Source organism: Mirounga angustirostris, unplaced genomic scaffold (genome assembly GCF_029215605.1).
Source record: "Mirounga angustirostris isolate CCGP_5_RB_7025 unplaced genomic scaffold, mMirAng1.0.hap1 SCAF_8, whole genome shotgun sequence".
In the NCBI taxonomy this organism is placed as follows: domain Eukaryota; kingdom Metazoa; phylum Chordata; class Mammalia; order Carnivora; family Phocidae; genus Mirounga; species Mirounga angustirostris.
Genome location: NW_026991716.1, coordinates 132,906,021 through 132,919,440, shown reverse-complemented (window position 1 = coordinate 132,919,440; position 13,420 = coordinate 132,906,021). Strand labels below are relative to the sequence as shown.

The window sequence follows — 13,420 nt, the reverse complement described above, 5'->3', positions numbered from 1 at the left end:
AATTGATGATATACTTTTTTTTAAAAATTATTGATCATAATTTGTTCTAAAGTCATGAAAAGCCAGCAAGAGTCAGGCTGGACAAATACCTGAGATATGCTATATTTTAGAAAAATTATGTCGCTCTAGAATGTGGGGTAGAAGCATATAAGGGGACAAAGGAAATCAGAAGAATTAGGAAACTTCTGTGGTAGCTGGGGTGGTGGTAGATAGAGGAAGCAAAAGAGAGACTGGAGGGCTTCCATAGCATGCCTATCAAGGTGAGGATCTTAGTCTTTGTACCTCTATTACTTAATTTAGTCCCTAGAAGGTTTCCCAGTGATCCTATTTTTTGAACTATAATTTGAGAAGGGATCTCAAAATAGAAGTAAATATTTACTATTGGGAAAATCCTGAATCTATAATTGTTGACCTCAGTGGCATTGCTCTCAAGCATAGATGATCCACTACCTTCTTTATCTGCTCCATACCCAGTGGCTAACGATCCCTAGAAGATGTCGTGAAATAATACTGATTAGGTTACCTGCAAATTTGTGCAATGTAACTAGTCCATTTTATTCATGACTATAAGCATCTAAGTTATTTTTTAGTGAATATCCATTACCTGATGTGATTAAAGAGATTCTTTCCCCAGTGACTTGTATTGCCACATTTACAGTATCAAAATTCATATATATAGGCTTATTTCTGCAATCTCTGTAGTCTTTTATTGACATTTTATCATCTATTTTGTCAGTATAGTAGTTAGATTCTACGTTTATGCTTTATTATTCAGTAGAACATTACTCTCTTTGGCACTATCTTCAGGTAAATTTTTGGATTTGATTTTCAAGTTTAATTTTAAAAATCACATTTGGATTTTGATTAAAATTTTCTTGAATTTGTCTAGATTAATTTGGTGAGAACTGCTATCTTTAAAGCATTGAATCATTTCATCTATGAACATGGTATATTTCTCCTTCAGTTCTCATTTTATGATTTTAAGTACATTTTTCTTCTTATAAGTGTAGCATATATCTTATTGAGTTTGTTCTTACACCTTTTATAATTTTTCTTGCATTTGTGAATGGAATCTTTTAATTCCATTATATTTTATGATTATTATTGCTGATGTGAAAATAGAAGGCTTATTTTTTCACATTTGTCTTATACTAGTCACCCTACCTTATAGTTGGAATTTGTTTTGTTTCTAGATGAGCTATCCTAGCTTTATGTAATGGCCATTTTAGCTTGTCCTCTCTAATATTTATGATTAATTTCTTTTTCTTACTTGTGTGATCAGAATTTGCCTGAAGTTTATTTGCTCTTTTACTCTAAAAAATAGTCTTTGGCATTATTGGTTGCACATTATTTTTATTATCCAGTTAATAAAATTCTGCTTTATCTTTATGAATTATTTCATTTTATTTAGAATTATTTTGTTGGACCTTTGCTAGCTCCTTAAATTAATTGCCTAGTTGATTCACTTTCATATCTTTTTCCTAGTAAATATGTGCGGGTTCTGCATACCTCTTTGACTAGAACTTGCAGTTTGTGTTATGTAATACTTTCACTGCTGGCCATTTGCAAACAGTAAGGTTTAAGAGTAATTTAACTTTTAATTTCTTCTGTAACCAAACCTAGTTTTAGAAGAATGCTTTTAAATTTCAAAATGAATGCTCACTTCAGCAGCACATGCTGAAAATTGAAACAATACAGAGATTAGCATGGTCCCTGCACAGGGATAACACACAAATTCATGAAGCGTTCCATATTTTTGTTAACTGGAATTAAAATGAAAACTTAAACACACACACAATATTTAAAAATATTTCAAAGTGAATATGTTTTCAGCTGTCTGCATGGGATTCACAAAAGGTCAGTGACAAAAGGTCAATAACATAATTTAAGGAACCATGATCTTTATAGAAAAAGATTGTAAGTTTCTTCATTGACAGCAGCTATGGCAATCTCTCTTAGCAGTATGGTTACACAAAACTGAAGGTGACTTCCCCTTGTGATCTACAAGTCTTCTCGAGAACAGACTTCTACAGTTTACACCATTTGTTCTGGGAAGATTCCTGTGTAGTTTTTTGAAATGCTTCTATCCTCATGGTCTCAGATTCATTTTTTTTTTGTCTTTATAATTATATTCCTGGCCCTTTTTGACTATTCTGGAGTTGTTTCTCTATTCATCAAGAGCAAGGAACTGTGAAGATACCAGCACATGTCTGAATTAGCTAGAAAGGACAATTCGAAGGTCAGTTTTCCAGGGAGACCCTTCTCATCAGGATAATGTCTTAAGCCTTTGAGGTCTATTCCTGCACTATCCTTTTGTTGTTAAATTCTAATTTCTCTCCCTACAATGTTATGCTGTCCTAAATAAAGCCAAAGCAAATAAGGTTCTATCTTCCTCAAACTACACAACTATAGTAAGCAGAAGATTGAAAAATAATTTTTTTAGTAGGCTTTTGTCTTTCTTGAAGTAATTTTAGGTTCTGAGCAAAATTGAGAGAAGATACAGAGATTTCCCATCTGTCTCCATCCCTATACATTCATAGTCTCCTCCATTAGCAACATTCCCTCCACCAGAGTAGGATATTGTTACAACTGATGAACCTACACTGACACATCATTATCAGCCAAAGTTCATAGTTTACATTAGGGTTCCCTCTTGGTTGTGTATTCTGTGGGTTTGAACAAATGCATAATGACATGTATCCATCATTATGGTATCATATCGAGTATTTTCACTGCCATAAAAATCCTCTGTACCCCGCCTATTCAGCCCGCCCTCCCCCTTAGCCCATTGGCAGTCACTGACCTTTTACTATCTTCATAGTTTTGCCTTTTCAGAATGTCATATAATGTAATCTGCAAACAAAGGCAGTTTTATTTCTTCCTTCCCAATCTGTATACCTTCTTTTTCCTTTTTTTGTTGCATTAGCTAGTATTTTCAGTACAGTGTTGAAAAGGAGTGGTGAGAGGACCTCCTTGCCTTGTTACTGATCTTAGTGGGAAAGCTTCAAGTTACTCACCATTTATGAAGTTGGCTGTAGGATTTGTAGATCTTTTGAATCAAGTTGAGAAGGTTCTCTCCTATTCCTGTTTACTGAGAGTTTTTATCATAAATGGGTCATAGATTTTTCAAGTGCTTTTTCTGTATCTATTGATAGGATCATGTGATTTTTTTTCCCTTCTTTAGTCTGTTGATGTAATGGATTACATTAATTAATTTTTGGATATTGAATCAGCCTCACATGCCTGGGATAAATCCCACTTGCTTGTGGTATATAATTTTTTTATACATTGTTGGATTCAATTTGCTAATATTTTGCTGAGGACTTTTATATCTATGTTCATTGAGACATGTTGGTCTATAGTTTTCTTTTCTTGTAATGTATTTGGTTTTGGTAGTAGAGCAGTTCTGGCCTCACAGAATGAGTGAGGAAGTGTTTCCTCTGCTTCTGTCTTCTGAAAGAAATTGTAGATAATTGGTATAATTTCTTCCTTAAATGTTTGATAGAATTCACCAATGAATCCATCTGGGCCTAGTGCTTTCTGTTTTGGAAGGTTATTAATGTTTCAACTTTTTAAATAGAGATAGACCTGTTTGTATTATCTATTTCTTCTCATGTTAGTTATGACAGATTGTATCTTTCAAGGAACTGGTCCATTTCAGCTAGGTTATCAAATAATATTTCTTCATTATCCTTTTGGTGTCCAGTGGGATCTATAGTGATGTCCCCCTTTTTCATTTCTGGTGTTAGTAAATTGTGTCCTCTTTTTTTTCTTAACTAGCTAAATAATACATATTTTTACTTTTGGCCTATCTAGATACTTGGAATTTAATAAGTATAATTTACTTACTGAATCTTTAATACTCTGATTCCAAAATTAGCTCATTGTGCTTATTTGATAGAAGGATAGGTGAAGGGGATAATAATGAGATAAAGAATGAACATTTTGACCAAATAATGAATGTTTAGCAAATATTTATTGAGAATCTACTATCTTCCTGGCACAATTGGCATTTGGAGATACGTGAGTGAATAATAACAGAGGCAACAGCCCTCTTGCATAGAATTTACAATCTGGTGTATATATTATGTCAGGGTAGGGAGACAATTAGGTAAATATAAGAATAGGATGATTTCTGGTAGTGAATAAGTTCTATACAGGAAATAAGGTAGGAGTATATAATAATGGGGGGTTGGAGGAAGGATCTTGATTTAGATGACTGGTTGGGGAGGACCTCCCAGGAAAAGGTGATCTGAGAGCCAAATGGCACAAAGCAACCTACACATGAAAACAATAGTTGGCAAAGTGTCCCAGCCAGAGAGAAAAAAAGATGCAAGGGCTCTAGGACTAGAATAAGTTTTGCAGTTCAGGAAACAGAAAGAAATTCAGTGTGGCTATTATAGAGTGGGCAGGGGAAGCTCAGGAGGGATTGGAGAAGTGGGTAGTAGCTGGCTTATGTGGCAACTAGTGGGTCCCGTAAGGTGTTTGGATTTTGTTCTAAGTGCAACGGGATGATCTTGGAAGCTGGGGAATGTTATGGGGTGCCTTATGTTTTAAAAAGATTACTTCACTATATGGAAAATGGGTATTAGGAATCTGTAGTAGACCACGTATCTAGTTGTTGAAATATGTCAACAGTGAAATGATGGGTGCTTGGACTAAGTTGATAGCAGTGGAGTGGGTCAGGGGGCAGAAAAAATATACATTTGGGATATATCATACACATAAAATATAAGCGTATAAACATTATAAAAGATTCTTGCCTATTTAGTCTATCTCTAGTATCTAAAAACACTGCCTTAGCACACAGTGAACATTCAAAGAGTATTTGATGGATGAATTGAGTAAATGAATGGATCAGATGTGCAAGGGAAAGAGAGGAATCAGGGATGAGTTACAAGTTTTCCAGCACATTCAGTGTCTTGTATTACTAAATATAATTGCAACTCTTAGGGATTGGTATCATTTCCTGGGAAAAGGTTTGCTAGTAGGGATTTAATGCCATAATTAAATACATAACTCTAAATATGTACACTGTGGATTTCCTATAAGGCAAAACGAAGGATGTTTTACAAGTAATTATAGATCACACCTGACTATAATCATTGAGGTAAGGAAAAGAGAGTGTCATCTTAAAAAGGTAAGAGCATTTATCTGCTCCAAACCTTTGTTTTCTGCTTAGTGAAATAGGTTAACTTCTTCCTTTCTCTTGCCTCACTGCCCCCTGCATCCCTTCCCTCCTTCTGCATCTTCCATTTTTATATTTTGTGCTCATTTGTCTCCATCATGGACCCACATTGTAGATGGACTCAGCAGTTTATGGAGCCAAGGTTTACATATTTATCTACAGTACATTAGATTTGGATCCTTGAATTTAGGCAATTTTCTGGCTTTTTTCCCCTTTTAAATTCGCACTCAACCTCTACCTTGCAAGTATATTTTAAAAAGGAAAAAAAAAATCTAAGGAAATGCCTTTTTTTGTGTATTTGCTAATGTTTTTTGTTTTCTTAGGATGTGAGCAGATACAGAAATTTTATGTCTACGTTAAATATTTCACCTAATCCTAGGTGCTCATATGATTGGACTAATACATTTTAAAAACAAATAGAATATTTGTTTTAAGAATGTAGAGCTGCTTATCAGATACTTGGACCACAGACTCAACCTAAGATTATTTCTAAAGATCACTGCCATAAGATACAATAATAATAAAAAAGAACAACATTAAAGATTGCCCAATAGACTAGGTTTGTTCTTATTAATAAAAGCAATAATATGGTAGAAGAGTATTGAGTCAGCTTCCTTAATAGAAACATCAAATACCCAGGAGAAGAAAGGTATATGATTCTGGTGGAAAAGGTAAATCTAATACAAAAAAATGAGGGAAATCAAAATGAAACTACTCTTTCTCAGACTTAAAAGAGTACAAGTACTGGCTTTGTACTTGGATGCTTTGTCTTGCTCAATCTGATTTCGAATAGAATTTATTTTACTGGCCATCTTTTTTTTTTTTTTTGGTTTTAATCCCCTCTTTCCCAGCTAGTATTCTTCGAACATTCTATTCTCCATTTCTAAGCTCTTCTATCATTGCTTTACACAGAGCCCAACCTACCATGACCATGACTCAGGTTCTGCTCCTGATTGGAACTAGATTATCGCCAAGTGCCCAGTACAAATGCCAAGCAGAGAATCTGATTATACAGCCTGTCTCCTAGGTTGCTGGCCAGCTTATGAATTTCCTGGTCTGGTGCCCTATGGCCCTGTGAGAACGGAGTTTGCCATGTAAAACCTGGCCACTTCAGAAACAGAGGCTCTGGGTGGGGGTTTTTTCCTTGGAAGACAGAAGAGTGGGAACAGGGCTCTGAGCCTTGGTCTGTCTGGTTCATGTGGCTATCATCTCAATCACTGTCTATTGCTTGATTTGAAGTTTTTCTTCATTGGGCTTTATTCAAAAGACAGTTCATCAAATATATTTATAGTATAGCATAGTGTTTGAGGCTGTGGGTTTTGAGTCATAACCTATGTCTGTCTCCTTATAGGTTTGGTCAAAGTTTTTAATGTTCCAACAGTCTCTCCCTTCTATCAGGGCAAATGACACTTTTTTCATAGGGTTGTTTCAAAGATAGTGAGGTCATGTTGGTACAGTAGTTAATGTGGTATCTTTTACATCCTAAAAACTCAATACCTAATGGCTATCTCCACCAGCAGCAAGAACAGACAGTCTCTCAAAATTCTGCCATGGGAATGTTCTTGATCAGTAGTATCCTTATTGTTAAAATGAATTATCCAGATTTGTCTTAGTTACATGATTCAAATTTGTCTGTCAGTATCATTCTAAGTGTTGCTTAGAATTGCTATGTTGGAGAGTCGTCAGAATCACTAATTAGAGGAAGCCTGTTAAAGTTTTTGAATCTCTTGGCATCAGGTGTTCTATTAAATAACATTTGCAAAGTCTTAATAGCTACACATAATGTCGAAATGACTATGTAGTTACCTTTTTGTGATAAGTGCCTTCCGTGGTCTTTTCCTTTCTCAAACACTTGGAACGTCCCACATAAAGCAGGGAATACTGTTTTCTACGTAAACCCTCCCAAGTATTTCATGTTTGGGAGCTAACCTAGTCTTCCTTGGGACATCATGTAGACTTTTTCAGTCTCAAACAGGGTTCCTTTCAAATTCTGATATGAAACATGGCCTGTGAATTTCCTTCGGCACTTATGTTCTAAATAGAAAATAAAAACCACATTCTAGAAAGCACAAGGAAATACCAAAAATAAGATAGTGGGGGAGGCAAAGTTGAAAATACTGCATTTAAAGAGATAATCTGCATACAGTGTTCTCGACAGCCAAATTCTGGGCCTACGGGAGCATGCCTGCCCTGTCAGAGGCAGACAATAGGGTGGGTTACGTGGGAGGATGGCAAGGGAGCAACACATTCATCTGGCATAATCTTGGAAAAGAGTGAACTTCTAACCATTAGTTAAAATGTTGTTTTGCCTCATTTGCTAAAGTCACCAAGAAAGATCCTATTAAAAATTCAATTTGTTTCTTGAGTCTGTCTCTGCATTACATTGACCTAAGTTTAAAGAAAGTTTACTAGTTGGACCCCTGAGACATCCTGAGCTAGCCTAACAGGTGTAAAGGGTCACAGAGAAAGTAGGTGCTGCTTTATGGATGAGTCTCTACTTTTTAATTGTAACACCAGGCCCTTTCTCTTCCAGTGAGTTGCAGCTGGTATTGCATGACAAATCGGACAGGCTAGTCTTGCTATGTGAAGCATGGTCCATGGGCCAGCAGTTCCAGTATCTCCTAAGAGCTTGTTAATAATTTAGAAGCTCAGAGCCATCCTAGACTGGCTGAGTCCGATTCTGCATTTTAATAGGAGCCCTGGGTTATTGTTCGCCTATTAAAGTTTGAGAAGACTGGTCTACAAACGCATGGGCCTGCATGGTACGGAATTGAACTTCTATTCCTAATTCCATCACTGATTTACATTTTGGAAAGATCACTTACTGTTTTTCAAGAATCTCCATTTTTTCTCCTCCATAAAATAAAAATAGTTTTCATCTTCCTTGGCAAAGCCTTGGGAACTAGTTGAGGTAAAGTGCGTTATGTGGTGGAGGGAGTGAAAGTCCTGTTACTTTATGCAAGAAGACTGAGACTCTTGAGAAGAAGGCTAGCAATTGCATTGGAAACACTTGACTGTCAGACAGAATTCATTTCTTCTGCTGGAGAAGACAAGGGAGGCGGAAATGATGAACTTGGCTTCTCTTTCTAGCGTGAGACAGACCAGCGGTCTTTACTGGCAATCTTTTTTTCCTTGCTCCTTCCACAATCTGGTAAAATACGATAATAACCTAGTGCTTCCTAATATGATATTATAATGTAGAAAAATATTTACATAAAAACACGAAAAGGAGATTTTAAAACATTACTTTATGCAGAAGCCCCATAAAGGCACGGGGTTAACACACCAGCACTACCCTCTCTGGAGGGTTTGGGAAGACTCTCATCTGTGCTCTGGGGTCAGGCGTAAGTTGTATTTTGCTGTGTGCTTTTGTTGTCCTATGAATTCTGTTTATCATCTGCTTTCATTGTTATTGGATGTTCATTTTATGGCCCCGTGAAGACCTAAGCACCAGCCGTTAACAGCAGTAAAAATAATGCAAAGCTCCTAGTTGGGTCATGGACATGGTTGGATCACAGGTATGTCCCCTGAGTATTTAGCGATATATTGTACATCTCTCAGATTATGACACAAAAAAACCAATAGGGATATTTTCTTGACTCCTAACATCACCATTTATTATTTTATTGTCCTTATGTTTATGGGCAATTCTGGAATCCTGTTATTAGAGGTCAGACGTATATATAGTTTTTCAGTTTCAGGTTTCCCCTGAGAAGGGATGGATGGCTAGAGGCAAGAACACAGCAAGAACATTTTCCTTTCAGGTTTCCCTCCATTTCCCTAACAGCTTTAACCTTATCTGAGCATACTTGCTCCTTCCCATTATCTCCAGTTTCTAAATGAATTCAAATAGAAAGTGTTTTTTGAACATTATTTGGTCATATTTTAGGTGAATTCTGCATTAATGTTCAGTAATCCCAACAGGTCCACTTTACCTCTGTGTTAATTTCAAAGTTCCACTATTTCTTGGGGGACTGGAAGATCAAGTTACACATGCAACACACACACAAACACACACACATATGCATACACACACACCACACACAACACATACCACACACACATACCTCATACTACATACACCCCACACTACACACACACATAGACACACACACACATAGACACACACACACATTCTGATTAATGCCCCCAATTTAAGTCAGGGAAAGGAATGTGTATGGGGGAGGAAGATGATTTCTGATATTTGTAACAGCTCCATTTTACATTCTTACCAGCAATGTATAAGGGTTCCAATTTCTCCATATCTTTGCCTACACTTACTACTTTAGCCATCCTGGTTGGTGCAAAGTAGTATCTCATTGTGGTTTTGATTTGTATTTATCTAATGACTAATGATGTTGAGCATCTTTTCATGTTGAGAAAAACTCACTTTTGATATGTGTACACAGTCTGAGCCAAAAAGTCTAATTGTGTTCAAATGCAGTTTTGAATATCTCCTCCTTTTTGGAGTCTGCTTTGGTTGAGAGCAAAGGGGTTTACTGACCAGTACTTTAAGTTAGTCATAAAGTTAGTTCAACATCTTCACCCTCTATTTTATGAAAATATATTGGGAACACCCGTGGTAACTTTCTGGCAGTAGAAAAGGAAAAATTAATTATTGCTTAAAGATTTCTATTCTGACTAGAGTAAACTGTAAAGTAAGTCAAGTTTACTTGATTTTGACGCTCTTATATTAATATTGTATGCTTTTCTCTCCCCTTTAGAGAGGTCCATTTTTTTCAGTTCTTCCTAATGCCATACTTTTTAGATGGCCCTCTATCAAGCTTGTTCTCAGGATAAGATGTGAAACACATAGACACTAAAAAGTACATGGTGGAAAAACAAATCTCGCTATGCATCTTTATTAAAATTATTTTCAGGGAATAAAGGAAGAAAGGACCAAAGTTCTGAGTGGGATATTAAAGTGATATCGAGAGATGAAGATTTTTCTTTGGGTAACCTATATCATTTGGGGTCCTTTCAGTTGTATGTGACTGAAATCTACAATGAGAGTAGTTTAACAAAGGCAACATATTGGCTCCCACTAGCTGCAAGGTCTCCAACAGAATCACCAAGATCCATGTTTCAGCTATATGTTGTAGATTGGCTCCATTCTTATGATTCTTGGGGTGATCCCTGGAAGCTTCTAGCTCACATCATCAAATGATCAGGAAAAAAGAGAGATTGGTTCCCTGATACCCCAACCAAAGTCTCAGAACTGAGTCTTCCTGGCCCCAGTTAGCCTGACCTGAGACACATGCTCATCCCTGAATCGATGACTGTAGCCAGCATGGTGGAGCTTCCATTAGCTTAGCCTAGTTCACGTGGTCCCCTCTGGATCCTGTGTGTCACTTCACTGGAAGCATTTGGGCTGAGGCTAGCAAGTTGTGGTTAAGAAGTGGGGGTGGAAATATGTGACAGCATGAGAAATGATCACTATTTCCTCAAAGCCACAAAGATCACATGGGATTCCTTCTCTCAAAGGGCAGTTCTAAGAAGGACATTAAAAACTCATCAGAGGCAATGGTTCTCAAGCTTTAGGTTATGTATTAGTTTGCTAGGGTTTGTTTGTCCCACTGCTGTATTTTAGAAGCAGATAACTTGTTTCACAGGTTTACAGATGGAGAGGAATTTTGCCATAGGATGAATCATTCTCTGAGTCTCACCGATACCACATTTAGATGATATTTGGATTAGATTTTGGATTTAGAATTGATGTTGCAATGGGTTAAGACTCTTGGAGTTGTTGGGATGGGGTGAATGAATTTTACATGAGAGAAGGACATGAATTTGGAGGGAGCTAGATGGTGTATTATTATGGGTTCAATTGTGTCATTCCAAAATTCGCATGTTGAAACCCTAGTTCCGAAGTACCTTAGAATGTGACCTTATTAGAAATGAGGTTGTTGCAGATGTAATTAGTTAAGAGATGTCAGGAAGGTGAGCCCCTAATCCAATACAACTGGTATCCTTATAAAAGAGGGAAATTTGGACACAGAGACATACAAGGAAATCACCCCATGAAGATTGGAGTTCTGCCACAAACCAAGGAACTACCAAAATCTAGGAGAGAGGCCGGGAACAGGTTTTTCCCTAGTGCCTTCAAAGGGAACATAGCCCTGTCCTAACAAAATACCATAAACTAGTGGCTTTGACAACAAAAATTCATTGTCTCACAGTTCTGGAAGTTAGAAGTGTGAGATCAAGGTGTCAGCAGGGCTTGTGTTAGGATCACAGCATCTAATGATCTCAACTTGATTTTAACTGGGTTTATTGTTATTGCTTTTTTCTTATTTTAATAGAAGAAACAAAATTGTCTGAAGATGATGAAATGGAGAAACTCTACAAATCGTTAGAACAAGCTAGTCTCTCTCCTCTTGGGGACCGTCGACCTTCAACCAAAAAGGAGTTGAGAAAATCCTTTGTTAAGCGTTGTAAGAATCCATCCATAAATGAGAAACTTCACAAAATCCGAACCTTGAATAGCACATTGAAGGTAAAAAAATTTCAGATTGTGGATGAACTCTGTAGATGTGGGGCAAGGCTGTTTCTGCAGAGAGATTCATGCTCACTGGTGTGTTTGTATGGGTGGAGGGAGGGCAGTAAAACCAAATATAATCATCTGTAGGGTCAGATGACCTTTGGCATCCTTAAAGCACTGGCTCATTCACACAGTAGCACCCATTGCACTTTCCTACAATAGGCCTTGATTTTTACATTCACTTTGGTATGAAAGTTCAAATGCTAAACTCCTAGACCCTTTACCTAGCACAGTAGATGATAATGAGGGCTTAAGATAGTCAGCTTGTGAGAATAAACAGTAAAAGTAAACAAGATCTTGGAATTTCACCTGAGTCATTAAAGAGTGCCATTCTTCTCCTACTACGTCCAGAAGAAAATCTCTAGATTTCAGATAGAGCCAAGACTTCGTGATTCTCAGCCCCAGGCTCTGGAACCAGGAAACACCATGAGAGATGGGCCATGGGAAGTGTCCCGTAGATTGTAAGGCCAGCAGATGTTTTCACAATGGGAATGGGGGACAGGGTACAAAACGTAGTGAGGCTATTTTCAGGGCCTCCTGAACTAAAATGGTTCTTCATAACAAAAGCAACTTGCTTTCACATGTAGACTGTAGCATGAACAAGAGGGGCCCAGGATACTTTGTAAAATAGTCCCAAATTAGCAGAAGATTTATAGATTCTGAAAAGCCTTGATAGATTCTGCAGTTTAATTTTGATTTGTATATGTTCTTTTGCATCAAGAATTTGAGTCTCTTTCCAGGAAGAAATACCAGCAATCAAAGGACAAGGCTACAAAGAAATGGCTGAGTGACTCTTAGTCAGATGTCCCTGTTAGTCCGTAGAACAGCTAAGCACCCCCAAAAGCCTACAAAAATGAGGCTGAAAAAGAAAAGGCACAGGAGTATTTTAATTATATGAAGAAAACCAACATGTAAAGAAATTCTCCAATGTTGAATGGTGAAACACATCAGTAGCACTCCTGTAAAAGCCAAATATATTATATTCCATGATATGTATGAAGTTGATAAATACGTTTAGTCATTCAATGTAATATACCATAGTATGTTGGGATTTTTCTATCTTATTTGTAATAACTGATATAAGTGAATACATTTTTCATTAGACAAATATTTCCTGAATCTTACTATGTCCCAGACTCTTATTTTTGGGCATTGGGAGCATTGAGTGCACCCCACCGGATGGTGGAAATAGAGAGGAAAACAGAATGCAGTGTGTTGAGAGGTGTAGCTCATACAAACTTGGGTGCTTTGGTAGCCTGGAGGAGGGACATGGCTGCTTGTCTGAGGCCACTGGGGACAAAGTCATGGAAGTGCTGACAACTGGCCCATGAGTAAGAGATGAAGAATATCGGGGTGAGAAGAAAGAACTTTCATGGAGGAGGAACTGGTCTAAGATGAATGTGTCAGGGGAGGATACATTGCAGCCCACGTTGGGAGAAGCAAGGAACAGGATAAGGAGAGGATGGGCAGTTCAGGCCATTTCTAGAAGGAGAAAGATGACTGTTTTAGCTTTCCACAGAATAGCAACTCAAAACTCTATAGACTGTCACAACACCATGCCCTGACCTGGCCACTGGGAGGCCAGGTTTGAACAAAGAATTTTGGTTCTCTGTGACCTCCTGTTCTCCGTGCACTATGGCCATGGAATTTATGAATTCAGCAGCCTTTTGCTTTTCTCCCCATGTGTTAGT

The 13,420-nt window shown here is 37.4% G+C and overlaps 1 protein-coding gene and 1 non-coding gene across 2 annotated transcripts in view; both read left to right on the top strand.

Annotated features, from left to right (window-relative positions):
- IPCEF1 (interaction protein for cytohesin exchange factors 1) overlaps positions 1–13,420 on the top strand; it is a 182,038-nt gene that overhangs the window by 155,788 nt on the left and 12,830 nt on the right. The window contains exon 13 of the mRNA XM_045865784.3: positions 11,491–11,684. Coding sequence (XP_045721740.1) covers positions 11,491–11,684 — 194 coding nt within the window. The remainder of the gene's footprint in view (positions 1–11,490; positions 11,685–13,420) is intronic.
- LOC123838045 (U6 spliceosomal RNA) lies at positions 1,657–1,758 on the top strand. Its single transcript, XR_006789385.1, has one exon. It is a non-coding gene; the product is annotated as a U6 spliceosomal RNA (small nuclear RNA).